We start from the raw sequence: 27,851 nt of genomic DNA on the forward strand, positions 1-27,851 counted from the left end.
ATCAAGAAACAGTATATGCAAAATTAGATATGGGATAGAAAATCTCTGTACAAGTTGGGGTTGGGGGCAGGGTCCCAGACTTAAAATTTTCATTGCTTTTGTGGTGAAGTGGCTTCCACTGTGAAGCATATTATTGGTTTAATTTTTTATAGTTGAGAAAATATTAAACCTGAAATGAAAATGTTATTGCTTACTTTTTCTTTTAAATCATTGTCTGAGATTGTCTAGCAAGCTCCTCTTAACAGTAAGGAAATATGAATGCTATCCAAATCAGGGGTGCTGTGTATCACTGCTATTTTCATTCAGTCCCACTTCTGTTGAGAGTCTGAAACCTCCTAAACTGTTAAATGGTTTCACAGTAGCCACGGGCAGAAGTTAATTGCAACTGTTTTGCTTCATTGGAAGTCACATACTATAAGAATAAAAGAAGTAGGAAGTATCAATTCTTCTAATAAAGAGGAGCGATAAATAAGCAAAGGCAATTTTGTGGGAGTAAGTCTGATTTCTGGAAGCTGGCTTTCTTCCTGGACAAGGACGGTCATATTTCAAAGTGCTTAGAGCTTCTTAAAATGGCTGAACAGAAGCAGTGAATGACATGAGTCATTGAAAGTCATGAGTCGGATTTATCTCAGCAGTGGCTGGCTTGAAGTACCATGGGGTGATGGTGATTTAGGTAAAGTATAGACCCTTACAAGACTGTATATACCTAAAAGTGCAAATGTTTCCCTCTAGCAAAGTGTTCTTTATAAAGCAGGAGGACTTAAGGCCGGCTGTCTGGGAACTAATGTTGTTTCTAAACATAGGTAAAGTCACCTCCTGTGTTGCTAGAGGGAGACCATAACAGGAGGATTAGATTAGCATGGTGAAGGTTAAGATATTTTGTAAAGTAATTTCACACTGAGCAATGTATTCTAAAGAATTCATTAGAACATTTTCAATTAGGATTTATGTTGTTTTCTTCTTAGTTACCCAATTAAAGTAGAACACATTTGCAAAATTATGATGTTTTACTTAAATATTTATATTTTATTTGATATTAAAAAGTTTATAAATCCTCCTAATACAAATCCTATCAGTTTAGCATTGAAGACATTCGAAGAGAAATTTGTAGTTGCTGAATTTCATTTTTTGAAAAGGAGACACAGAAAGGAGTAAAGGTTTAGTTCATAACAGAAATTGGAACTTGATACAGTATCCTTTGATTCTCACATGTTACCAGATTAGTTACAGAAAGTCTTCCAAAGTAAACAAATGAGGTGGGGTTGCTCACAAGTTAAGAAGCAAAAGAAAAACAAAAACAAAAACAAAAAAAAACAACAAAAAAAACCTTGTTGGTGGCTTGCATTACATTAGAACTTATTCCTTTAATACATTGATATAGCTTTGTTTCTTATTCAGAAAGATAAATGCAACATTGCAATTGCTATTGATTGAAACATACGTATAAATCATTTAGTTGCTTTATGTTGTCTGTTTAGTCAAGCTGATAGCATTGTACAACATTTTAGTGAATGAAAGATGTTATTTATGGTTTAAGTTTCTCTAGTTTGGGGGGACAAGTTGTTCCCTAAAACTCATATGAAAGTCTGCTTTACTGGTTTCTGTTTAGCAAACAGTGCTAGTTCCTTACTGTGCATCTGTATGACAGACATTCACAGTGCTCATTTTCTTTTTCAAATTCCTGCTTCCGAGAGTGCTTTTCTGTTTAGTAGGCAGGTGGGATTTCAGCGAGGTTGGATAACATAGGAAGGGGCACACATCCAGGCTGCCCTCCTCTCAGGCTTCTTTTAGGACCCGACTCCATCTGATTTCTCACTCCTGATCTTGTCTTCTTCCTGTCTTTGTATGCCGCTCTCTGTTCCACCTCAGAAAATAGTGAGAGGTTGTGGGCTGCTATGTAGCGCTCGGTTCATCTAAAGGAAAAAAAAACAAGACAGTGAAATTTTGCAAGCTTTTCCCCTGCTCCACGGACTGAGGGAAAGCTGAGGCAATATTCAGTGAGCTTCTGCAGACTGATCTTTCTCATGCCAGTGGGGGTTATAATGGTAAAACCAAAGGCAAATCACTATACAGACACACAAGTAAAATCTGGTTTCAGTTTTATCTTGTTGGACTGAAGCCTTAATGACAAAGAAGTGACAGGGGAAATGGAAAACTGTGACAATCCCAAGAGGAAAACTAAGAGATGGATATGGAGTGATAAATTTGAATACTGATATTTATCTTGTCCCTTGTATAGCTTATTTTTAAGAGATCGTTTTCATTTTCTTTTTCTTTTTTTGAACACCAGCAAGTAACATAGAAATTGTTCAGAACACTCATGCAAACAATTTGATGAACAAACACATTAGAGTGCAAGGGAGGAGAGCTGGCTGGGAAGAATACCAAGTAGGCCCTCAGATGCAAATACCCTTAGCATGACTGCCCCTTAAAACCTTCATAATATGCTGGATATAAATGAGCCCAAAATCAATCTTTTTCTGGAGACTTTGCCAGCTCCTTCATCTAGTTAGTTCATCATGTCAGCTCATGACAATGGGAAACTGGATGGTCAGCCTCAAATAATTCAGCATATATCTTTTAGGGATAAATTAAGACAAAAAAATTTAATACGCTGTTATATAAGAAGACCTGATTTTTACAAATATTAAAAGTGATTACTGACACATGCTTAAGTACTGATTGGATAAAACTTGATTAATTTACTACCACTCTACTACTAATTTACATTGTCATATCGGTGTCACATATGCAAGCTATTTGAAAGTCTTATTTTATCATTTGCATATTCATAATGAAAATTGCATATTCACAATGATAGTATACTATGAAGCTCTCCAGAATTTCTGTCAGTGATCAAAATGTTTAATGAATAAATAAGCAATTATAAGTTACTTTTCTTTACGATTTATCTACTTCTGTTGGAAAGTCGGATTTACAAATTTAAGGCGAGATAGAGAGAAAGATCTTCCATCCACTAGTTTACTCCCCAACTGGCCTTAATGACTAGAGATGAGTGGATCTGAAGCCAGGAGCTAGGAGCTTCTTCTGGGTTTGCTCCACAGGTGCAGGGTACCAAAGCTTTGGGCTATCCTGTATGGCTTTCCAAGGCTACAAATAGGGAGCTTGATGGGAAGTGGAGCAGCTGAGATACAAACCAGCACCCAAATAGGATCCTGGCTTATGCAAAGTGAGGACTTTAGCCAGTAGGCTACTGCACCAGGCCCTGTAAATTACTTTTAAAGCACTAGAATTCATTTTAGAGTTAGAGATTAAAAAGGCTCATTTACTTTAAAATATTGTTTTGATGGTAACTTATGCATTTTAATTAAAACTTAGTCTTCAATTTCCTTCAAATTAGTAGTTTGGTTCCCATTTTTGCCCTACCAGCAAATGTTTATTAGTATACATTTTCACAATTATGCATTGAATATGTAATAGCACCAGGCAACACATAAAAGTAGTATAAAAAAGCTAATAACAGTATCTCATTTCAACTTAAAGTTCTAATAATTGGGTATCCTGCTTGCTGTTTTTCTAGAAAACAAAGAAATAATACTGTAGAGACATTTTAAAGTATATCTATACATCTATTTACTCGTCTTTATAAGGAAAGAAAATATAATTTAATTTTTCTCTGAAACTTATAATGCTTTAAACCTCATTTACCATTGTTCTGAAACTTTAGATTAAAATGAGTAAGAGGGTCCAGCCGCGTGGCCTAGTGGCTAAAGTCCTCGCCTTAAACGCCCCGGGATCCCACATGGGCGCTGGTTCTAATCCCGGCAGTTCCACTTCCCATCCAGCTCCCTGCCTGTGGCCTGGGAAAGCAGTTGAGGATGGCCCAAAGCTTTGGGACCCTTCACCTGCATGGGAGACCTTGCACCTGCATGGGAGACCTGGAAGAGGTTCCAGGTTCCCGGCTATAGTCTCTTGGGGAGTGAATCATCGGACAGAAGATCTTCCTCTCTGTCTCTCCTCTCTTTATCTGACTTTGTAATAAAAATAAATATCTCCTTAAGAAATAAAATAAAATAAAATGAGCAAGAAATAGCTTGAGAGTTTCACTATTTCCAGGACATACTTAAGCATATCTTCACTCTAATCGATATTTCATGACTTAATTCTCATTGCCCTTTTTTGCCTTAAGTCAGAGTATGGGAAAAATATGAGAAAGGGAAATCTGAATCATATAGGCTATATTTTGAAGCTGTAAAATGATTAGTAAAAATGGCACACAATTGAGATTCCCTGAGTATCCAAGAAATAGGTTCCAGTACAAGAGAATTGATTTTAATTTTTATGCAATTACGATTGGTGATAATTTACCTCAGATTGTATAACAGTGTTTAGCTTTTTGTTTCTCTGGCTGATTCATTCCTTACTTCTTGGTTTGGATGGAAATCTGCCTCAACAATCTCTAAGTAACCTGCCACTGAGAGCCTTATCTCATCATAGCAATGGGCAACTTCTTCTATTTTCTTACATTATTAGAAGAATGAAGTAAGACACTTTGGAGGGTTTATCTTCAGATGATTTTAGAAGGAATGACAATCAATGAAGTAATAACAATAAAAAAATTTCACCAAAATGTATAATTTTGCAGTGCAGCATGACATGTGTGTGTGTAATCAGAGACAGGACTGCAGTTAAGAATACTGTACTTGGAAGTTGCAGCTTGAATATTATGTCTGCAGTCTGAACCATGTGAACTTGGGCAAGTTACATAACCTCTCTACATCTCATTTTCCTCAGAGACATTACTAATAACAACCTCCAAGGACCAGTGTAAGGATTAATAAAAGTACCTTTAGACTCAGTGATAGGGTACATGGTGAGGATGAGTAACTGTGTTCATTTTAATTAGGTTATCATTCATTTGCAGTTTTATAAAAGATTGTTCTATACATTGCATCCTGTGGATTTATGGGTGGGTAAACAGGGCAGTGAGGCAGATATCAGTAACCATAGTCACGCAACACCGGGAAGATGTTCTCTTGAGTGTTGCTTTCATTTATTGACTTGTAACACCATTAAATGGTTTTATTGTAGTTTTTTGTTATTGTTGTTGGCCTTAACAGGGATCTAATGAACATTGTATCAAACCAATAATTTTGATCCTGTTTAAGTCATCAGAAAAGCACTATGTACCCCAGTATATTACAGAGTCACCTGCAGTGTGCCATGAGGGTGAGATCAATGAAAGGAAAGGTTGTGCCTCTTGGTGGTGGCTGAGTGCCAAGAGAAGTTGTGGGAGAGAAGGAAAGAGGGATTTTCACGTAAGAGGGGACCAGTATTTCTAATGGGAGAGAAGCAAAGGCACATAACAAGGGGAAGGAGCATGGTACTCGAGTTTGTAGGGTTTCACCGGTTCACCCACTCTTGCCACATAGAGAACCAAGAACTTGTAAATGAGCACTTGGCATTTCAGCACCATTCAAATTCAGATGACATGCCCCTCCCAGCCATGATATCCCCTCCCAAGGGCCCACACAACCCCCTCTGCCTTTCACATTTGGGACTCAGCCATTTTTTGTCTTTGGCAACATGTTGTAACCCCTAAACCTCAGGGCAGGGACAGAAAGGGGAGGAGACCTGAAGAAGTTTGAGGCCCACTGGTAGTGTACACGGGGGAACATTCCAGCTGCTGTCCCTGCTAAAAGTACAAGATTTTCCCCCCTGATTTCTGTATGAAAATTCATAATAAAACAGAGGGTTTGGGGTTTTTTGTTTGGTTAGTTGGTTTGGCTGATCCAGTGACATGAATCCTCCTCCTCGTTGGAGATAACTCAAAAGAGAATGTCTGGAATAATAGTTCAATTCCCAAACCTGCATTATGACCCTCCAAATTTGGAAACTGCCTATGTGGATACATCTCGTAAGCATCACATCACCTTGCATATGCTAGGTATCTGGGCCACCTTATAAATGCTGAGTGGGAATAATTTACGTTACGTTGGGTTTGATTGTGTCTATCAGGGCTGACTTTAACTCAAAGATTTTTGTTTTCCTTTCGACAGGTTCCTGGGCAGATAGATCACCACTACATGAAGCAGCCAGTCAAGGTCGTCTGCTGGCTCTCAGAACACTGTTATCACAGGTAAAACTACACACGGTTTAAAATGTGCCCTCTCTGCACATGCATAGCGCACGAGCAGAACAAATCAATGAAAAACAATAAATAAGCATTGCTTACATTTTACTATTGCCCTGATTTTAACTTATCTTGGGCAATTTAATAGCTTCTCATTTCTCTGAAATTTCTTCATAAACACTTTGTAAGTTTCTTTATAAATACATTAGTATCAGTATATGTCTCAATGCTTTGAATTTCTCATACAGTATATTTGCTGAGACATACATAAGTAGTGAAAAGACTTGGGTATTACTTATTAAACGAGCATTCCACATAAGCTTACTTCTGTACAATATGTACAGATTATTACAGTCTGTGTTCAGATGTAAAATTCCAAAAAAGAGTGATCAGGGAAAATGTCAGCTCTATCTTGTTTGGAGTGGAGTGTTTGTGACATGTTATAGGGTGTTGTCTATGGAAACAATCATCTCCACATTTGCCTGCTCATCAGACACACCATGGCAGAAATGAATAGCTGTTTTTTTTTTTTTTACGTCAAAGTACTCTGCGTTAGAGACATTTTTTTTAACTTGCAGAGTGGTCTGTGTGTACATCCCACAGCACACAGCTGTTCTTCATACTTGGTACTCATCTAGTGTTTCCCAGTATGACAGACAAAATAGAGTTCTCAGATAACTGTGAAGAAAGCTTGACCACTAATGGCTGGGACTAGGCCGACCTGGATCCTAGATTGTTGCTTGATGTGAGCCATGGCCTAAGTGTCTGTTTTCTCAGTTGTGAAATGAAACTTAGGATGGGATGCTCCAGTTTAGATATGCACTTAATGGAAGGAAAACAAGAGTCTAAATTCTGAAGAATCATCCTTTGAGAGGAGAATCGTCAGGGCATTTCTCAGTGCCTGTCACCCATCCGCTGACTGGTCGGCCAAAAGGAGACAGTGGCCATCCCCACAGCACCTGTGGGAAACTCCTCACTGACTTCTGTTATTTGGTCACTGTGGTTTGTGATTAGCTCTCTGAACCTGCATGTTGGGCAGCCAACTTGAAAACTTTGAAAACAGAATTGAAATGTCTTAAAAATTTTCTACTTGTTTGTGGCAAAGACTTGGGACATTTGTTTCTTTATTTACTTTTCTCATTTCAAGATTCTTCATTTTTACTCTGAAATTACAGATTATAGTAATGCGTAGTATATTGAAAAGATGTGGTCTTAACATTTTTGCTATTACAGTATTATTGAGGTTATCAATAGATAGTGGATGAGCAAAGAACAGGGAGACAAAAATGTCATGATATTTACTGAGTTTAGTCTCAATATGTGAGTTTTTTATCAGAGTATAATTTCAAGTGCTCAACTTAATTTTTACTGAATGATTACAATACAATTAAATAAAAAAAACATTTTATTATGCCAGGCACTGGTAAAAATAATTGCTTTACAGACATACTCTAATTTAAGCGCCACCCTAAAATTCAGAGGTTGGGGTAATTGTCAAAATTAAAAGTTGCAGTCAGCTATCAAACCCTAATCTAAAGGATCAGGCCTCTTGATCTCTAGCCCAGATTTAATCACAACATAAATCATGTCTGGTTAGTGATAAAACATTCAAAAGCAGTTTACTATAATTTATTTTTCCCAGTCTTGTCTGAACTTTAACTGTATAGCACCAAATAAGTAAGTGTTCTAGCCCATAGCTAGATAAGTCATTTAGCTCTATAAAAATAAATACATAATAAAAGCAAAATTATTTTAAAAACCAAAGTTGCAAGAATGTATAGGAGAATCTATTAAACAAAGTACTGAAGTGTCTGGTGCTGATACAACAATTGGACTCCAAAATTTGGAGAACTTACCACCTTGAGGCATTTGAATATATACCATTTCTGGTATATTGGAAACTGTTTTGTTAGATTCTTTGATCTTGAAAATATATCACTCTGTAATGACTTTTTCAATTTTCAGGATTTTTTTCTTGTTTAAAACATAAAACAATTATGTGAATAACAGCTAAGCATGCTTATAAAGCATAATGTGACATCCCAGTACATGTATAGAATGTATATTGATCAAATCGATATAATTAGCTTTAACATACTGAGAGAGTTGTGGAGATGCTGTTATTTAACATGCACTTTACTTATGTCACATTTAGGGTTATAATGTAAATGCAGTAACCATAGACCAAATCACTCCACTGCATGAGGCCTGCCTTGGTGATCATGTGGCATGTGCCAGAACACTTCTGGAAGCTGGAGCTAATGTAAGTATATTTAAAAACATGAACAATTTCTTACCTACTGACTAAGGAAATCAATTAAGCTCTCATTTTGATTTGCTTTCCTTCTTTCTCATTTGTTTTCAAAAATAGTTGAATGAAGATTGCCTCAGACTTCCCACTAATCTACAAAGGATTTCCAATCACTGCATAAATGGGTAGCAGGCTGTATTGTAACATGGACATTTGCAGGTTATTTCCTGCCTCCATGATTCTAAATAGCCATAGTTAAACGTCTTCATGCCAATAGCATTTGTCCACCCGTTAGATGATTTATCTTAGATAAATTCTCAGAATAGAATTACCAATTCAGCTGTTTTATAAAACCAGCTGGAGGGGCTCGGCAGCGTGGCCTAGTGGCTAAGGTCCTCACCTTGATCCCATATGGCCGCTGGTTCTAATCCCGGCAGCTCCACTTCCTCTCTATCTCTCCTCCTCTCAGTATATCTGACTTTGTAATAAAAATTAAAAAAAAAAAATCTAAAAAAAAAAACAAAAACCAGCTGGCGTCAGTGTTGTGGTACAGCCCATGCAGCCACTACTTGGTACACCTGCATCCTGCATCAGATGGAGTTCCATCTGCTCTGTTTCCAAGTCAGTTCCCTGCTAATGTGCTTTGGAAGGAGCAGATGATGACCCATGCACCGACAGAGTTCCTGGATCTTGGCCTTGGCCTGTCCCCATTCCCAGCATTGTGATTGTTTGGGGGGAGGGGAATGAGCTGACAGAAGGGAAATGTCTCTTTCTCTCATTCTCCCTCTATTCTTTTCTCTCCCTTCTCCTCTCGCTGCCTCCCAACCTTTCAAAATACATAAAAATATAAATTCTTTTCCTTAAAAATGGAGCAAAGTGGCTTCATCCTTATATCACCACTATATTTTGTCTGCATTATTTTTTAAGACATCTCTGTTGTGAGTAGATGTGCCATTATGACATTCCCTTACCATATGTACATTCCTGCAATGATCTACTGCATCTATTTCTGTTTACTTCTTGAAGTTGTAGAGCTTTTTCTCATTGATGTGTGTGAACCAGTGGCACTGTGTCTCATTTACTACACACATTGTTTTTCACTTGTATTAGCAGGTGGCATAACTTTTGAAAAATATGTAACTAAGTTCACCCTGTATGACTTATGAATCTTACTCTTAGATTTTTGGGTTTGGTTTAGGTAAATGCAATCACAATTGATGGTGTGACTCCATTATTCAATGCATGCTCGCAAGGCAGCACAAGCTGTACAGAACTGCTTTTGGAATATGGCGCCAAAGCCCAGCTCGAGTCATGTCTTCCGTCTCCCACACATGAAGCTGCCAGTAAAGGTAACTTCGCCATGAGCCCAGCTGACAAGGGGGAGAATGTTCCTTTAGCAGCTTGCAGTGCTCCCCTTAGCGTTTTATGAACGGTATCACAGGATATGCATGGGAGAAGGGGTATGTGTGGGGGTGGGCACTAGGTCAGTGTAAACTCACATCTGTGTTGGGTTTGCAGGTCACCACGAGTGTCTCGACATATTGATATCCTGGGGCATAGATGTTGATCAAGACATTCCTCATCTGGGCACTCCTCTCTATGTAGCTTGTATGTCACAGCAGTTCCATTGTATCTGGAAGCTTCTTTATGCAGGTATTTATCTTCACAAAGGTCTTCTGTTTCTGTCCATATATACAGATTTTTTTTTCTGTAAGCTTCTATAAAAGTAGATATCATCACTAAAAACGTTATTTTTGTAAAAACCCTGGAACGTATATGCATACCCAATAAAAAGAACCTATTTATTAGCAAATCAGCTTCAAGGCTTGCAGATAAATATGTACATAATCTTATTTTGCATAAGTAGAACTAGTAGATTTGGATATGTGGAATAGAGTCTGAAAGCTCTACCTATAAAAGGTTATGAGTTTAAGATTCTCAAATGTTAAAACAACATTACCAAGTATATATATGTATATATGTGTGTGTATACATATATACATGCATATACATATACCTGTGGCTAAATCCTTCAAAGCCAATTTAGAGGTAGCAACTGCTTGGCAAACTTAATGTTCTACCTGCCATAAATCCTTATCCACGTTCTCAGATTTTACTGCTAGTTCTGCCTGCTTGAAAAGATTTAATGCCCTTTTCCAATTACCTGAAACAAATTGATCCCCCAAGGTCCACCTGTAGCATTCAGTGTTCCTCAGCTATTGAGACTGAGGCGATCTCTCTGTCCTGCTACAGGAGTGGCGGTTGCTGTGGGGTCCGGATTGTGTCTTGTCTTTCCTTCATCTCATATCTAAGCGTTATATCTCTCTCTCTCATACATGCTTAGAATATGTGTGTATACATACGTACATATACATATCATGAGTTAATGGACTTATGTGGTACTTGCTGCTTGTGACAGTTATTTGGCTTCTGGTATGTAAGGCGTGTTTAGCAGCCCTTGTGTGTGTTTTGTTTTCTTAGCTCCTTATGGCAGGATCTGCATCTACTAGTTAATCTTCCTCATGTCGTTAAGACTCTTCCACCTGGGCTCCGTTACTGATCACTGACAGATTACTTCCTGTACATGTTCACCACGAAATTTCAGATAACTAATAGAGGTTATGCTGCCTCATCTTTCCTTTGTTAGGATATTAGTCTTTGCAAAAAAAGTATTACACTGCATTTGAAAAATACTGAAAAAATGCTGATGCTAGTTGTTGGCCAATCTTTATCCTCAGGCCCTATTCTCCCATAAAATTACTATAACTCATAAAGTTTATATAATTTTTCCACTAAATATTTTGTATTTGCCTTCAAAATATTGAAAACGATTATATTTTATTGATATTTGAGAGTATCAGGAGGGCCAAAAAGGGATTTTAAAAATAAACTGCTTATTACAGACAAAATTTGTTCCACAGGTACTATTGGAAAACAAAGTTTGAGAAAAGACTTTGTGCATTTTATCAGTAGACATTTCTTGGTGTTGTAACCTTTCATGTACTGGATGATGGATTTTTTTTAATAGCATGAGACTGTATTTGTGAATTGCACAGATACCAAATAACATCATTTGCTAGGCTTTGTACTTAAACATAAAAGATACAATAGGAAATTTCACGTGTAGGGTGAGATTTTTAATGCTGACATTTAAAAACTGTGCTTTGCATGCAGGCGTCATCAATGTTCCTTTCCGATGAAGAGGTCTAGTGTCTTCATGTATTTATTAACTTACTCTCTGTAAGTGACAAATGGAAGGAAAATCCAAATACTTACATGTTTTATCTAAGTTCCCTGACATAACTTAATTAATGAGCTTTCCAAGAAACCTAAGAAGTTTATTTTCTTAAAAATAAACGTACAGAAGCAATATGTTCTTGGCGGGTGTGACAGATGTGAACAGAATCATGTGCTGGTAATAACTAAGGATATGATTACTTTGGAATCACTAAAATTTAAAATTATTTTTTATTATAAGATCTTAGAGAAAACATAATATGTCAATACTTCTCCATATATAGTCAAATTTGAGGTTGCATATATATGTGTGTGTTGTTTATCATACAAAAACATAGCATATATGAAATAATATGTATACACTTTTCCAGTGCATAAAGGTTGTATCACCAGTAAATGTACACCCAAAATTCTTAAGTCTTTTTAATTTAGGTTTTTGAACTTTTTTCAAAAACAATGTCTGCAAGAAGCAGATATACAAGAACTAACTAATTAGAGACAGAGCCTTGGCTGCCCTGTTAAGCTCTTCCTCAGTTGGCTTCCCTTTTGTGCCGTGCCATGGCTGATGTAATGGACTCACTTGCTAATTTTTTATTTGGATTTGTTATCACTCCCTATTTAAACGCAGGTGCTGATGTACAGAAAGGAAAATATTGGGATACTCCATTACACGCTGCTGCTCAGCAATCCAGCACAGAAACTGTAAACTTACTGTTAGAATTTGGAGCAGATATCAATGCCAAAAATACAGAACTTCTGCGACCTGTCGATGTAGCTACCACCAGCAGCATGGTAGAGAGGATATTGCTACAGCATGAAGGTAGGACACGGAAACGGATAGACACTGAAATGTCTTTCCCTGAAATAGATGAAATGAAATAGAAAACAATGAAATAAATTTGAATTTGTGTCTGAGTGTGAGTGGAGTAATATTTTCAACTTAAGTCCTATTCGTAAAAGAGATACCGTGATGATTATTTATTTCCTCCTTTTATTGCACCTAAGTGTCCATATTTCTTTAGTTAAATAAATTTCATTCATTCCAGGGAGGCATAATATGTGATTCTGATCTAACTCTTGCTAATTTATCTTTGGAAACATGTCCCATTTTAAGAGTATGCACTTGGTATGAGGTCTTTGCGAAAATATAACCAGAAAATCTTTTCAAATGTAAGACTTCTATTCTAAAAGTTGAAGCCTAATTTAGAAACTATAATACATCACTCTTAACTTTTAAACTTTGAGAAAGTATGTAATTTAAAAAATTTCTTCCTTTATTATAAAACACTTTGGGGGCTTTGGTTATCTCACTTTCAAAAACCAGAATTTATCTCTAACCTTTGAATGCAACAGTAATTTCATAAGCTTGAAACTTACTATGCTGTGAAGAACATGCACGGATTATATTCCAATTACAATAACATCCCATAAATAAATTAAAAGCACTATACATTCTATATAAATGTTCTTAGTATGGTGAGCATACCCTTTTAGTTAACTGCACAATTTTGTAGCTTCTATGGTTTTATGTATGGATTATGCAACATCTAAAACTTTAGGGGTAAACATTAGGTTGGTTCAGTGGCAAAAATTCTGCTTGGGATGTTCACATCCATGTCAGAGGGCCTGGTTTCAGCACAGGTTTCTCGTTTCTGATCTAAGAGCCAGCAAGCGCCGGCTCAAGTTTCTGGGGACCTTTCACTGAGCGGAGTCTCCTGTATTTGGCTTGACCTGACCCTGGTTCCTGTACACATTTAGGGAATGAATTCGTGGATGAAAGGCCTCTGTGCATCTCTCTGTCAAATAAAAATGAAAATAAATACATTAAAAAATTCTAAGTTAATTCTTATTTTAATTAAGAAATACTTCCCTGTCTTCTTATAGCTACTCCAAGCTCTCTTTGCCAGCTTTGCCGACTCTGTATCCGCAACTGCATTGGGAGACCAAGACTGCATCTGATCCCACAGCTCCAGCTGCCGACGCTACTGCAGAACTTCTTACAGTATCGATAAAACAGTAAAAACAAATCCAAGAAATCTGAAAATCAAGAAATTTTGACTTTGTTTTATGAATACTTACTATTAAATTATGCTAAAGATTGAGTTAACATGAGTAAAGAACAGCCGGGGAATCAGAGAAAAAACAACTTTCATTTTAAGTTCGTTAGTATTATTGTTTTATCCATTTCTACTCTTTTTGGATGATAATGTATTTGTGGTATCTATGTTGTTAGCTATTCCAGTATATTCTCTTGGTGACTTAGGGAAAAACGAGAAATTCTCCACTCTATGGTTTTTTTTTTTTTCAGAACGGCAAAGAAAAATGTGAATTAATAAAATTATAATTTGAATAGGACTATATTTGTCACATAGTGAATTAACTTCTTAATTTTGCCTATGTTAATTTGTTACCTCTGTTTTTGATATTGACAACAGCATATGAGTACATTTTAAGAAAGGACAACTAATATGCTTTTCAAAATAAAGATGACTTTCATTCAAGAAACCCTTTGTTGAATGTGTACTTACAATCAGCAGTTCATAAAGGAGACATGCATTGAATCCTTGATTCCCAGCCATTGCGTTCTTTTAATGAGTAATCTTGAGGGTGATTCTCTCTCTCTGACTACATCTTTGCCTCTGAAATACCTAAATAAACAACTTAGATGCAGGCTTCTAAAATCCTGGAATTTTTAGTGAAAGTAAAAGTGGATGCACATTTAATGATTTTTTTTATTATAGTTGTTTAGGTGGGAGGAGTTGAGATTTAGGGGAAAGTGGGTGAGACCATTGCTTCCAAATTTTCTTTTTATCACAACGTCAGATATACAGAGAGGAGGAGAGACAGAGAGGAAAATCTTCCATCCGATGATTCACTCCCCAAGTGACCGCAACGGCCGGTGCTGTGCCAATCCAAAGCCAGGAGCCAGGAACTTCTTCCAGGTCTCCCACACAGATGCAGGGTCCCAGGCTTTGGTCTGTCCTGGACTGCTTTCCCAGGCCACAAGCAGGGCGCTGGTTGGGAAGTGGAGCTGCCGGGATTAGAACCAGCACTCATATGGAATCCTGGCGCATTCAAGGTGAGGACTTTAGCCGCTAGACCACCGCGCTTGGCCCTCCAATTTTTCTTTTGCTTCTTCCTGTATCTGTGGGAGGGAGGAAAGTAAGGGAAGAAGCCACATCCTTCCAACAGCCTCAGTACCCAGGAATGGGGAACAGCCATCTGATGTTGTCTAAGGGTCCCTGATGTAGAGCATGTGCTGAGGGTTCTACTCGAGTGGTTTCAATAGTTCTGAAATGCAGGGCCCGGCGGCGTGGCCTAGCGGCTAAAGTCCTTGCCTTGAATGCCCCAGGATCCCCCAGGTTCCCGGCTTCGGATCGGCGCAGCACCAGCCGTTGCGGCTCACTTGGGGAGTGAATCATCGGACGGAAGATCTTCCTCTCTGTTTCTCCTCCTCTCTGTATATCTGACTTTGTAATAAAATAAATAAATCTTAAAAAAAAATAGTTCTGAAATGCTGTCAGTCTCACTCATGCAAGGGTGAGGGAATCCTTCCAAGGTCCATTGGCTGACGTAGTGCACCTTAGAGTCTCATCTGCCCAGAAATTTGCTATCAAGCTTGGCTGGGGTAACCGATCAATTTGTTCTGCCCTCCTTCCTGTGCTGCAGTACCAGATGTCCTCTGCAGACTCCAATGGACTGCCAAATCCTCCATGTGCATCTGGGTATGCTGTCTACTGCTCCATTTAAACCGCTGAGGAGGCCCAGTTCTGACATATGCACTCCACAATCTAACCACAAATCCTACAATTCTCCCTGTGGTAGGAGTTCTGAGTCCAGTGGTTCAGTTGGGGGGATCACTAAATAAACTTCTTCTGAAGTAATCCTAAACCTTACTTTTGTGTGTGCTTGCCAGCATGGGGTAGGGCTCTGTCCATCACCCACATCAGCCAACTCACACACTGTTAGTTGCAATTGCTGTTGCCTCCAGCCCCATCTTTTACATAAATCAATGGATGCTGTGGCCCATTCCAGCTCTGCCCACCACACTCTTGGCCCTCGTGTACATCAGCAGGAGCTTCAGCCTACTTGGAGTAACCCTCACTAACCTCCACCAGGCCTGCCCCAGCCCTGCCTCCTGTGCTTGCCAGTAAGTGTAGCAGTCCGGTCCAAATAAATTTTTTTGCTCTCATGAATTTTTTGCTCTATCATGATTGACAGAGTTTTTGGGGTATCTTAGCATGCCACACATTGTACTAGTTCAATCCATTACTACCAGGCTGACTTGACACAATGAGCAGGAAAAAAGAAAGTTCTTTAGATGATTTAGTAAGATGTAGATAAGCTGATAGTTAAACTATCACTTCAGGAATCATCTAACATGCTGTCACAGCAAAACAGGAGTGACTGCATGCATTCAGCAATGAAAATTTAAGATAAGAAACTGGCTTATGAGATGAAAACAAAAATGGGACTTCAAACACCAAAATAAATGCTTCGGGAAGCAGTCATTGGATTTAAAGAACCCAGAATATGAAGGAAAAGCCCAGTAGATGCAGTCTTCTGAGAATCAGTGCACTAAGGGAGTCTGGTAAAATACCCAGGAGTGCTAAAAACAGTTGGAGATTCCAACCATCTACCAGCTCCAGGTGTTACCATGGTAACACCCAAATGAACTGCAAGCAAACAGGAAACAGTAAATCCCTTTCCTTTCCTCTGGACTCCTGTTTCATCTCTACCTCCCCCTACTGGCAGAATGCACCAAACACGGAGCAGAGTTCCAACTCCAGGGTCACAGACCAGAATAAAGAGGGCATTTGCAACAGTGGGATTTGCCTAACAATTGACATTCATTACAGGAAAATATTCAGCCTCTTTGTAACATTAAATTTCAAACCGTAGCCCCCATGCACCTCTCTAGCATTTACCATCCAATCTTGGATTAGCCCTAAGACTAACATTTTCACTCACTCCGCTGGTGTCATCTCCCTTCCCTGGCATTATCCATTCCAAGCTAACCCACCTCCTCGTCTCTGCATGAAATGGACTTCCATTGCCATCTTAGAAACAATTACTTATTTTATGCAATTTTTAAAGTTTAGTTTTCCAATTTTAGAATAGATGTAACACTTTTACTTGTGGTGTACAGTCTAACATTTCAACACACGTGTGCAATGAAAACTGGTCAAAATTGATAATTAACATTTCTAATTTTTTTATTATAGCTCTGGAGCCTACCAGGTCCACTGCTTCAGTTCTTTATAAAGTATGTGATATGTTTGTGTGAACTCCAGGCACATCAATGTACTGTGGAAGTTACTCCTTTGTGTTTTGGTGTCCTTCATCCAACACCATACCCTCAAGATCCTGTTCTTTATCTTTCCTAGTTTCTACATTCACATGGATATTGTTCAGCTTCCCTGTATGACAGATAATATGCAATATTTGTCTATCTGTGACTGGCTTATTTCACTTAATATAATAACTTGCAGTTCCATCCCTCTTGATGCAAATGATAGCATTTCAATCTTGCTTATGGCTGAATGATAATTCATCTTATTTATGTTCTGGATTAAAACATTAATTCATTTACTGATGGACAAGTAGATTGAGTCCATGTATTGGTCATGATGAATAGTTTTGTAATGAACAGGAGACTGCAGGTGTTCAGACAGTTGGCTTGCATGATAGATCCACTTTTATTTTGGGAAAAAATTATGTAATTTTCTCCATAACGGCTATGCTAATTTGCATTCACACTGATAGTATATAAATTCCTTTTTCTCCACATCATGGACATCATTGCTACCTTTTATCATTTTGATAAGCCCCAGTGTGACATGATGCTCACTGTGGATTTGACTTGCATTTCCCTGAGAATTCTTGATAATGAACATTTTCCTCATGTATTCTTTGGCCATTGGCGTTTTTCCTTTTAAAATTGAGTTTTGGTTGAAATGTAGGTTTTTTTTTTTTAAGATCTGTTTATTTTATTGGAAAGTCAGTTCTACAGACAGAAGGAGATATACAGAGCAAAATCTTCCATCCACTGATTCACTCCCCAAGTGGCCACAACAGTAGGAGCTGAGCCAATCCAAAGGCAGCAGCCAGAAGCTTCTTCTGGGCCTCCTATGAGGGTGCAGGGTCCCTAACCTTTGGGTAATCCTCTTCTGCTTTCCCAAGCCACAAGTAGGGAGCTGGATGGGGTGTGGGGCCGCTAGGGCATGAAATGGCACCTATATGGGACCTCAGCACATGCAAGGCAAGGACTTTAGCCACTAGGTTATTGCAATGGGCCCAGTAGGATAAGTCTTTAAGAATGGATGATAAACCATGAATCATTATATTTGGAGATATAATCCTATTTCTGTATGTTGTTGTGGCTTGGGCAGTCTTAAACCCATAACTGTTGCTTACTCTGATGTCTTAAAGTATTTCCCTAATGTTTTCTCCTAGCAGTTTCCTAGGTTCAGGAATACACTAAATATTTAATACAGTTTGAGTACTTTTTGTTTAAGGTGAGAGTTATGAGGCCAAAGAAACAATAATTTCTATTCAGTGAACATATCATTGTACCTTATTTTAGGCTCTTTCACATATTTAACTTACTTATTTAATCCTCATAATAATTCCATGAGCTTTGACTCATGAATTTACATATCTTACAGTTGGTTAAACAACTTTCTTGAAGTACACTGCTAATACAAGGTGAACTCCTTCCTGCAAAACCTGAGTCTTAATATAAAACGCTGCTTTGTGAGTCAGAAAAAAGTCTATTTCCTCTTAGTGTCCTAAACTGCCACAAAAATCTAAGTTTACAAACTGTTTCCAAACATCGTGTAACTTGAAAAAGATTTACTTGAAAAGCAGGATGATAGAGTTTGCATTCATTAGCTTTCCTAAACAGTAGCAAGAGCAGTGTCTGAGTGAGTGTCTCCCCCGATTTCCTACGTGGGTGGCAGGGGCCCATACAAGGCCATTGCCTGTCTGCTGACTTCCCCGGCACATTAGCAGGCAGCTGGATTGAAAATTAAATAGGTCTCAAACCGGCTCAAAAGCCAAGACTTGACCCTGTGTCATAATACCATTGCCAATGTTTAATGTAATCAGCTAAGGAAACATTAAGTTCTGTAGGCACACATTCAAGTTTGAAGATACTTTCCTTTAAATTTGGTAGCAAAAATTCTGTTTCCAAATAGAATCTGTCCCGGTCCCCTGATGCCTTCTATGCCACTCCTCAAACTGCTTGATTGAAAATTAGGTTTTTGGCTGACCAGAAGCTATGATATTTAAAATATAACTCTTATTAACCTGGAAATCAAATGTGAGAAGTGGAAGCCCTAAGTCGCTCACGGGTGAGACCTGCTAAAACTGAGACTGAACGTTCCATCCAAGTTTCAAACTTGCTGTCCACGGACTAGAATCCCGCAAGACGGCATAGGAGTTACCAGGCAGCGGCTGCAGCGGGCCCCACCCCAGGAGGCGCCTCTCTTCCCTGTGCAGTGGCCCTGGCCCTAGGACAGACAGAGCGCCATGGCTGCCGCCGGCCCGGAGGACACGGGTTCGGGACAGCCGGCGGCAGCCTCACCCAAATTGCCGTCGACACAGCAAGGAGCTCCCAAACCAGCCAAGAAGCGGCTGGTCTATCCGCATCCCCCAAACAACTCCCGTCTTTCCCGTTCAGTTCTTCGCTGGCTCCAGGGCTTGGATCTCACCTTCTTCCCAAAGAACATCAATAGGTGCTCAAGCAAGGGGGTTCCCAAACTCCTAAGTGAACGCAATGCCTGGTATCGCCCGCTGGTCCTGGGCTCTGGTCTGGTTTATATTTCTAATTAATTTCTTTTCTTTTTCTTTTTTTGAGATTCGGGTACTTTATTTTTTTTCACATTTTATTATTATTGTTATTATCATTTTATGATACAGTTTTATAGGCTCCTAGTATTTCCCTTATCCCAGTCCCAATTTCCCCACTCCCCCACCTAGTTCCTCTATATCATTACTAAAGTATAGTTCTTCATACACAGTCATATGTCCATCATTGCGGGCCTGGACAATGGCAGCGAGTCCAGCATCCTATTGTCAGGATACCGTAAACAGTTTCCCGCCTCCCCACAACTGACCACATTCGCAGACACCTGAAAACATCAGGAACAAGGCTTAAGGAGCATGATGACGCATTTCAGACCTAAGTTCATACAAAGGATGACTGCAAAAAAGTTAAAATTGTCAAGGCTCGCTCTTCAAGGATACCAGCTGTGAAGTTAGAAAGGGCTTCTTATCTGAGGGCTAGCAGGAATTTTTAATCATTGCTGTTTAATACTTTGGCAGAAACTGGCAATGGAAATGCAAACTAAATTCCATAACAATTAAAAAGATGATTTTTTTTCTGAAAAGCTCATGGCTAGCTATTTTGATATTCTGTGTACCTTAAAGTGACAGACCTGATTACCCAAGAATCTTTCAAATCAATACAAGGTATTGATCTTCTAGATTCAATACGAGGTTTGGGTTCTTCCAAAGAACACTAACAGCCTTTGATGTGTGCCTTCTTTTGACGAAATGCTGCTCTCCAACAGGGCCTCCTCAAAGCAGCAATCCAATCAATTTCACAAGAATCTTTGAGTCAGTCTGAAATCTTAGTTTGATGTTAACGGTAAAACAAACTGTATAATTAACCACAATGTATTTCATTTCCGTGTTGCTGTGGCTCAGGGATTTCTCAAATGGCTTCCTGATTGCAGAAATCTTCAGTATGTATTACCCCCAGGATCTTCAGTTATCATCCTTTGAAAATGGAACTTCCTTAAGAGTTAAATTGGATAATTGGGCACAGTTGGAAAAGGTAAATTAGCAGTGAGATTGACCGATTAACAGTTAAGGAATCTTAACTTTAAAAGGTCTTCCTATGTTTTAGAGATTGACATATTTGTTTGTGGACCTTAAACTTGAACTATAGTGGGCCTGCGTTGCGGGCTTGTTCCCAGTTCTGACACAGTGCAAACTTCGTGTTAGGAGTATGAAACTCAGAATATTTATTTGAATTAGTGAAAGCTAGAACAGTGGCTTTCCATGCTGTACAATTATGTATTTTTTTAAAGATTTATTTATTTTTATTACAAAGTCAGATATACAGAGAGGAGAGACAGAGAGGAAGATCTTCCGTCCAATGGTTCATTCCCCAAGTGAGCGCGATGGCCGGTGCTGTGCCGATCCGAAGCCAGGAACCAGGAACCTCTTCCGGGTCTCCCACGCAGGTGCAGGGTCCCAATGCATTGGGCCATCCTCAACTGCTTTCCCAGGCCACAAGCAGAGAGCTGGATGGGAAGTGGAGCTGCCAGGATTAGAACCAGCGCCCATATGGGATCCTGGCATGTTTAAGGCGAGGACTTTAGCTGCTATGCCACACCGCCGGGCCCACAATTATGTATTTTTAATAAGTAACATGGTAAACAGAAAATTAACTAAGGATTAAATTCATAGTGACTGGCGATTTTCATAGAATGTCTTATTATGAAAATATTTTCTTTCTATTGTTAAAGTTCCTGGCAAGGAAACGGTTTAAATTAGCTAAAGAACTGATCCATGGGACAATTCATTGTAAAGATGGAGTGCCTGAAATTCTGGTGGAAGAGATTTATACCTTATTAACACACAAAGAGTAAGTTATTTGGACTTTTCTAGTAATACAATTTAATGCAAAATGTCTGGTGATGTTCGTTCTTCCTGAAACGTGACTTGTGGTCATTGTTTTCTTTCTTTCTTTCAGAATCAAAAGCATCCAGGATGACCCTGTGAATTTCACAGACTACCGATACCAGATGCGTCTACCCCTGGTTCCCAGGTCCACAGCTTCCAAGACCATTAAAGACAACATTAAGTTGTCAGAACTCATGGGCAATCCCAACATGGTCACCAATGAACTCAAGATTCAGTTCCTCATCCTTCTGCACATGTTGCAAAGAAAACTAAGCAGAAAAATGAATCCAAGTAAGCTCTTGCACAGTCCTGTGAGTTCTCAAACTCAATGAGGTTGTTTGTGAACACAAATGCAGGATATGGCTATCACAGCCCCATCTCTGCCACCTCCTGGTAAAAGGAAAATACTTCTCATAAGCCAGAAGTGAGATGACTTCTTGTCATTGAGAAGTGTCAGCTTGAGGAAAGCAGAAGTTAAAATAGTGTACATGTGTCATACAGATTTGTTTGGTTTTTAAAGATTTATTGTTGTTGCAGAGGCAGATTCACAGAGAGGAGATACAGAAAGGTCTTCCATCTGCTGTTCCCCAGATGGCTACAATGGCCAGAGCTAGGCAGATCTGAAGCCGGGATCCAGGAGCTTCCTCCATGTCTCCCGTGCAGGTGCAGGGTCCCAAGGGTGTGGGCTATCCTCTATTGCTTTCCCAGGCCACAAGCAAAGGAAACTAGATGGGAAGTGGAGCAGTTAAGACACGAATCAGCAGCCTTATGGGATCCTGGCTCATGCAAGGCAAGGACTTTAACCACTGAGCCATCACGCTGAGCTCTGTTTATTTTAAGCAAAGGTTTGCCAATCCATTCACGTAAACTCTCTTGGGAAATAAGTTCACATATCAACTCAGATAACTAAAGAGTACAGGAATGTCTTCAGGGTTAACCAGAATATCATTTGGGGGGCTTAGAGGAAATCTTTGATGACCATGTTCCCTGCTAGATGCCATCCAGAGTGGGTCAATATTGGTCTTTCAATTAGAAATTCTGTTGGTTTGTAGATAGTAGGGTAGATTGTGGGGAACTCATGGCAATTTCCAGAGCAATTCTTGCAAGGCCGTTAGAACACTGACCCTGAATACTTCCTGCCATTCCCATACCCCACTCCAGTTCTTCTATTGTCCTGAATTTTAGTTCTGTCAAGTTAACTTTAACAGCACATATTAGAAATCCTCATTTGCATTCTAACACTTCAAGCTCATCTTTGTGCACAGCTAACCTGTATGTCTGTTGTCTTGTCTTTAGCCACAATAATCTCAGTGTTTCCAGCCGCTCTCATTCGTGAACCATGGTTCTTGAGATGGCTGATCTTTAATTTCCTATCTGTTGCCAAATTAGTTAATGGTGATGATTAGGGTTTGGAAATGTTATATTCAGAGATACCTTTAGTATTAACAGGGCATGACTAGTAAGTGGAACAGCTGTGGGGAAGGTACACCCCATGGACATAACATGAGGCCTGTAAGTCAGTTTAGTCTAGCTCTGCCAAAGCAACCCCAGGTGGGACTCAAAATTCAACAAACTCATAGCAAGCAAAATTTTCAGTGGATAATTTTGTATGGCCCACTGTGTAAATACCCAAATGGCCTTTGGCAGCAAATGGCTTCCCCACCTCTGCTTGAAACTTCATTGAAGGATATGAGGAAGTTATCTTTAAAAGTACAGGAAAACTGTCCAACTTCTGTGGCTTATCATATAGTTCAAAATAAATATGGGATGCGGCTGGCGCTATGACAATAGTGAGTAGTCACTGCTGGCAACATACCATATGGACATTGGTCCTGGGTGCTCCACTTCTGATCCAGCTATAAGAGCCTGGGGAAGCGGTAGATAATGGCCCAAGTCCTTGTTTCCTGAACCCATGTGGGAGACAAAAAGATGCTCCTGGCTCCTAGCTTCAACTCAGGCCAGCTCTGGCCATTAGCACCATTTTGGATGAGTGAATGAACAGGTGGAAAACCTCTCTGTCTTTCCCTCTCTCTCTGTAACTCTGCCTTTCCAGTAAATAATTTTTTAAAGACAATAAGTGTATATCAAAGAAAGAGAAAGCTATAAGACAATATCCTTGATGATCATAGATGTATAAATCCAAAAAATCTATATGGAATAATTTATTATTTTATCATATAAAATTTTTGAAAAATAAGTGCTGTGTGATTTATCCATAAGAAATGTAAAAATAGTAGGAATAAGTCATGATTTTGGAAAAGAAGAGGGCTTCCTTTTAGAACACTATCTGGAAGAAATAGTGAAGGTTTGGGGTACATTGTACACAATTTCTTGATTTGGGTGACAGAGAGGTCTTACAATGCTAAAATAATTAAACATGGCTTGTTTTTTTATCTTTTTGTATATGTGTAATCATTTAATAAAAACTCATCACAAGGAAAAATAAATGCAAAGTAGCTTTTAGTATTTTAGTATTTAGTATTTTAGTATTTTGCACATCATCTAAAATATGGTAAACAAGTTGGGAAGGGACATGATTCATATTACTCTTAGGAAATACCTAAAAAATGTTTAAACAATCTGCCTGAATGTTTAGTTTACAGTAGTTTGACAATGGCTATTTTGATCTTTTAGAAAATAACTTCTGTGTTTACACTCCATAGGATGGTTTGACATCAAGCCAACAATAGGAGAAACCACTCTTGATCGACTTCCTCCCACCCAAACCTCTTGCTGCAGACGTAACTCAGGGGTTTCAAAGAAAAAAGTTGCTTCTGCTTTAAGTAAGCTCTTGTTTAAACTTTTTGTCACTTAAAATGCTTGGCATACTTTGAAGTTTACAAAAATTAGTTAAAATATTGGTGTACGTCAACATCCATTTTAAAAACGCATACCACTGACATGCTGCCATTTCTTCAAACATTACTTTGAGATGAACAAAGAGGCACAATCTGATGGTTGCGTATGCTAATGTGCAACATAAATATTAAAGATGGTAAGTATAGAATGAAGTGTTTTCAAGTGCGTACATCACTCATAAATTTGCTTTGTTTAATACAGCCTTGTAGAATTAGCATTCTTCAGAATTTCTTTCTTTTTTTTTTTTAAGATTTATTTATTTTATTACAGTCAGATATACAGAGAGGAGGAGAGACAGAGAGGAAGATCCTCCATCCGATGATTCACTCCCCAAGTGAGCCGCAACGGGCCGGTGCACGCCAATCCGAAGCCAGGAACCAGGAACCTCCTCCAGGTCTCCCACGCGGGTGCATGGCCCCAATGCATTGGGCCGTCCTCAACTGCTTTCCCAGGCCACAAGCAGGGAGCTGGATGGGAAGTGGAGCTGCCGGGATTAGAAGCAGCGCCCACATGGGATCCCGGAGCGTTCAAGGCAAGGACTTTAGCCGCTAGGCCACGCTGCCGGGCCCCAGAATTTATTTCTTAATATCTAGACTATAGGCCAATCTATCAAAGCCCTTTTAACTCATTATACACGTCAGGCCACGTGTTTAGCATAGTCAAATACAACACAAGTGAGTATTAATGTTTCTATAAAAATATTTACATGTTTGTGTGTATACATCTATGTATCTTACACAGACATTGTGAACATAAGCCTGTATGCATACATGCACGGATCATAGAGGAATCCTTTAGATTCCTATAACTCAGCTCAGTCCCCTTCTGTTAGTGTTATCTGTATCAAGATCCATCAGGGTGGGATCTGGGGCCAGCACAGTGGGAAGAATAGGTAGAGGGGATAATAATGAGGGTAGACATGGAAAGCAGACTGCAGGTTTGGGTCTGTTTCCTTCCCCTGGCTTGCTTGCCTGTCTCCCCTTATAGCTAACTGGCTTTCGCTAAAGCTAGGATCACTAGGAGTGGGAAAGGGCATGACTGCCTGTTAAGAAGCAGACATAAATGTGCCATCTACAGAAATGATGCCCCCTGGCGTTTGGATTGCTAAATAATATTTCTCATTCAATTTCCAATGCTTAGCTGTTTTTAGAAACTGTATGCTTTCATCACTTCAGATCAAGGCTCCAAGTAGAACTCTTTGTGATTTTTATACTTTTAAATATATTTACTGATGTATAAAATTTGATAAATAATCCCTTCCTCATGTGTTCAGTGCTCTCTTTTATTCCAATGGTGATGTTCTCCTTTTCTAAAATAACTGATGGCTTTACAGAAACCTTCACTAGACAGAAACGTGATAAAGACTTTTTAGATTTCTGCTAATCCTGTTGCAAAGGTTTCTATTCTCTTCAGCTACACATATTAGGCACATGGGGGAGGGTAATGAATGATGAGAATGAGACTTTTGTAATTATATGGATGTAAAGGATTTTGCTAAGTAGTTAAATGTGTTTTGCTAAGCTTATTGAAGAGTTTCCACTTCATTTGTTTTAGATAAAAAGTAGAGAGATTAGCTCAGGTTAGTTGTAATAATTTGGAAGCTAATGGTAGGAGGCTAACTCTGTAAGAACTCAACTGTATTTTATCATCAAAGGTTGCAAATAATGGCATTAAAATTACTGATTTTTCATTTGAAAAATCTTTGGTTTTGCAAACATAGTGGCCAGAAATATTTGTAACATAGGTTGTGGACTTAGCTTTTTCTGTTTTGACTGTAGGTTCCTCTAATTATTTTCATAATACCTATGTTCCAGCGAATCAATGAACCAATGGAGTATACTCAGATTTCTTGTTTTCCATGGCCTCTTACATTAGAACTGAGTGACTTAAAAGAGTCTGGGTGGCCGGCTTAGGTGCTCGGTGTAATCAGAGTTCCATAAACTGAATTATGATTCATGTACATTTGCCAAATCTAAGTACAAAATTGTGTCACTGTTGCCTCAGCTGCTTTCTGAAGCAATATCTAAAAATAGTGGAGCCATATTAAGTATCAGATGCACCAAATTAAACCCTGAATATTTTTAGTCCTGCTTATGACTTTTAGAGATAGGTGACATTCAGAGGTCTTTTAAAGTCTAGGACTACTAACATGATTGATTTGAATATTGTTTACTAGACACTTTATAATGTACTCAGCTTGCTGTTGTCAATCATTCTGCATATATATAATATGCTAGAAGGCTGAGTGATTGTATATACGCTAACCACAAACTGCTTTAAATTTCATTTAAATATCCCAGGAAATACAGTTAATACACATACAGAAATTCACGTAAAGCAAGCTGGACAAGATTGTGACTTTTATGACTTCCGTGAAAAAAATGAAAAGGAAACCTTGAAAAATATATGTCAAATCACTTTGAAGAAGTGATGCCACCATCCTATAGAAACTGATCACCGAATCTTGGACAGTTTTCAACAGTAAAGAAAGTGGTGTCTTATTCATAACTTGGCCTACAGAGCATTTCTTTTCAATTCAGTTCAAAGTAATTTATTAAACACCAGTGTGCATGTACTCTGAAATTACAAAATCAAATAAATTAAATGTAGAGTTAAAAATCATAGTAAGAATTCTTTCTCGTGGATTCTCATACATAGGAGTGGGGAATGTACTCTGCAATGTTTTCTTATTAGAAAAAAAGGGATAACTTTGCCTGATACATATTTATGCATATTCATTAATTTATTCTGAATGATTATTCATTATGCATTGTTTAACAGGAAATAGTTGTCCTTTACATGAATATATTAAGCTATTTTAAAGAGTATGTTCCCCTTTTATTGATAATGAGTTGTGGGAAGAGAAAATCATGCTTTGCTTGGAATTTGGTTTGGGTGTTTAGCAATTCATTTAGTTCAACTAAATAATTCCTATTGGTTGTTACCATACCCTGCCTTTTTTTTTTCTTGGAAGGGAAACAAAAGCAGAGTTATAGCATGGAATACTACCTCTCATATATTCTAGGTAATTGCATGGTCTAAAACTTTCTTCTAATGGAAATAGTTATATTTTAATGACATCATCTTAAATCTCATTAGAATTCCAAGACAAATATTACAAATTCTGAATTCCACAATGTTCATGATTACCATTAAACTTAAAATTTTCCCCACATTTTTAGTGGTTCAGACTGACCAGAATTTTTCTCTCCAGAGATTCTTGCATAACATTTTGAAGAGAAGTTAAAGCGAACCCATGGATGACACAGGTGAATCCAGTTGTACCTGAAGCAGGAGATCCAGTTTAAATAGGAATCTTAATCAGCTACGGGTTCCAATGGGACAATTTAAAGTGATTGAGCATAGTTTTTTACCCATCAAATGTAGTCTTGAGAAAAGGTTTTATAAACAAATTGCCTAGCTCAGATGCAAAAAAGTTCCAGAGATTAGGTTTCGATAGACAACAAAGCCACAGATTTTTTTGTTCTCTTGGTGCTACGTTCAGTTTGTGAGAGCTACTCACTCATGGCTCGACCGTGACAAATTCCAAAGTCACCTGTGGAACCGTGTAGGTTGTGGAAAATAAAGAAGACACTGTAGCTTTTGTTACTTGACGGTAACAAGTACAGTTGAGATTGGTAAACTGTAGAGCTTCTTGAGATGGGTTTGTGAAAGTCAACAGCTGCAGGCCCCAGTCAGAACTGGTCACTTACA

The 27,851-nt window shown here is 38.6% G+C and overlaps 2 protein-coding genes across 4 annotated transcripts in view; both read left to right on the plus strand.

Annotated features, from left to right (window-relative positions):
• ASB5 (ankyrin repeat and SOCS box containing 5) overlaps positions 1–13,836 on the plus strand; it is a 50,039-nt gene extending 36,203 nt beyond the window's left edge. For all 3 annotated transcript variants that reach the window (XM_058669977.1, XM_058669978.1, XM_004579031.3), the window contains 6 exons: positions 6,021–6,100; positions 8,250–8,357; positions 9,544–9,694; positions 9,864–9,998; positions 12,211–12,402; positions 13,467–13,836. In XM_058669977.1, the coding sequence (XP_058525960.1) occupies positions 6,021–6,100; positions 8,250–8,357; positions 9,544–9,694; positions 9,864–9,998; positions 12,211–12,402; positions 13,467–13,594 (794 nt within the window). In that variant the 3' untranslated portion in view covers positions 13,595–13,836. The remainder of the gene's footprint in view (positions 1–6,020; positions 6,101–8,249; positions 8,358–9,543; positions 9,695–9,863; positions 9,999–12,210; positions 12,403–13,466) is intronic.
• Positions 13,837–19,107: 5,271 nt separating this feature from the next.
• On the plus strand, positions 19,108–26,645 carry SPATA4 (spermatogenesis associated 4). Its single transcript, XM_004579264.3, has 6 exons — positions 19,108–19,321; positions 20,295–20,424; positions 21,122–21,240; positions 21,349–21,569; positions 23,942–24,061; positions 26,438–26,645. Exons 1-6 carry the CDS (start codon positions 19,116–19,118, stop codon positions 26,566–26,568), a joined length of 927 nt encoding a protein of 308 aa, XP_004579321.3. The 5' UTR covers positions 19,108–19,115; the 3' UTR covers positions 26,569–26,645.
• Positions 26,646–27,851: the final 1,206 nt, after the last annotated feature.

The sequence above is a fragment of the Ochotona princeps genome, chromosome 11 (assembly GCF_030435755.1).
Source record: "Ochotona princeps isolate mOchPri1 chromosome 11, mOchPri1.hap1, whole genome shotgun sequence".
Classification (NCBI taxonomy): Eukaryota; Metazoa; Chordata; class Mammalia; order Lagomorpha; family Ochotonidae; genus Ochotona; species Ochotona princeps.

Bases quoted from the DNA above. Each gene is read 5' to 3' on its own strand.
- SPATA4 (XM_004579264.3), top strand. From the start codon at position 19,116: ATGGCTGCCGCCGGCCCGGAGGACACGGGTTCGGGACAGCCGGCGGCA. The intron at 19,322-20,294 runs GTGCTCAAGCAA...GCTGTGGCTCAG, and splicing joins TTCCCAAAGAACATCAATAG to GGATTTCTCAAATGGCTTCC. The intron at 21,570-23,941 runs GTAAGCTCTTGC...TACACTCCATAG, and splicing joins AAGCAGAAAAATGAATCCAA to GATGGTTTGACATCAAGCCA.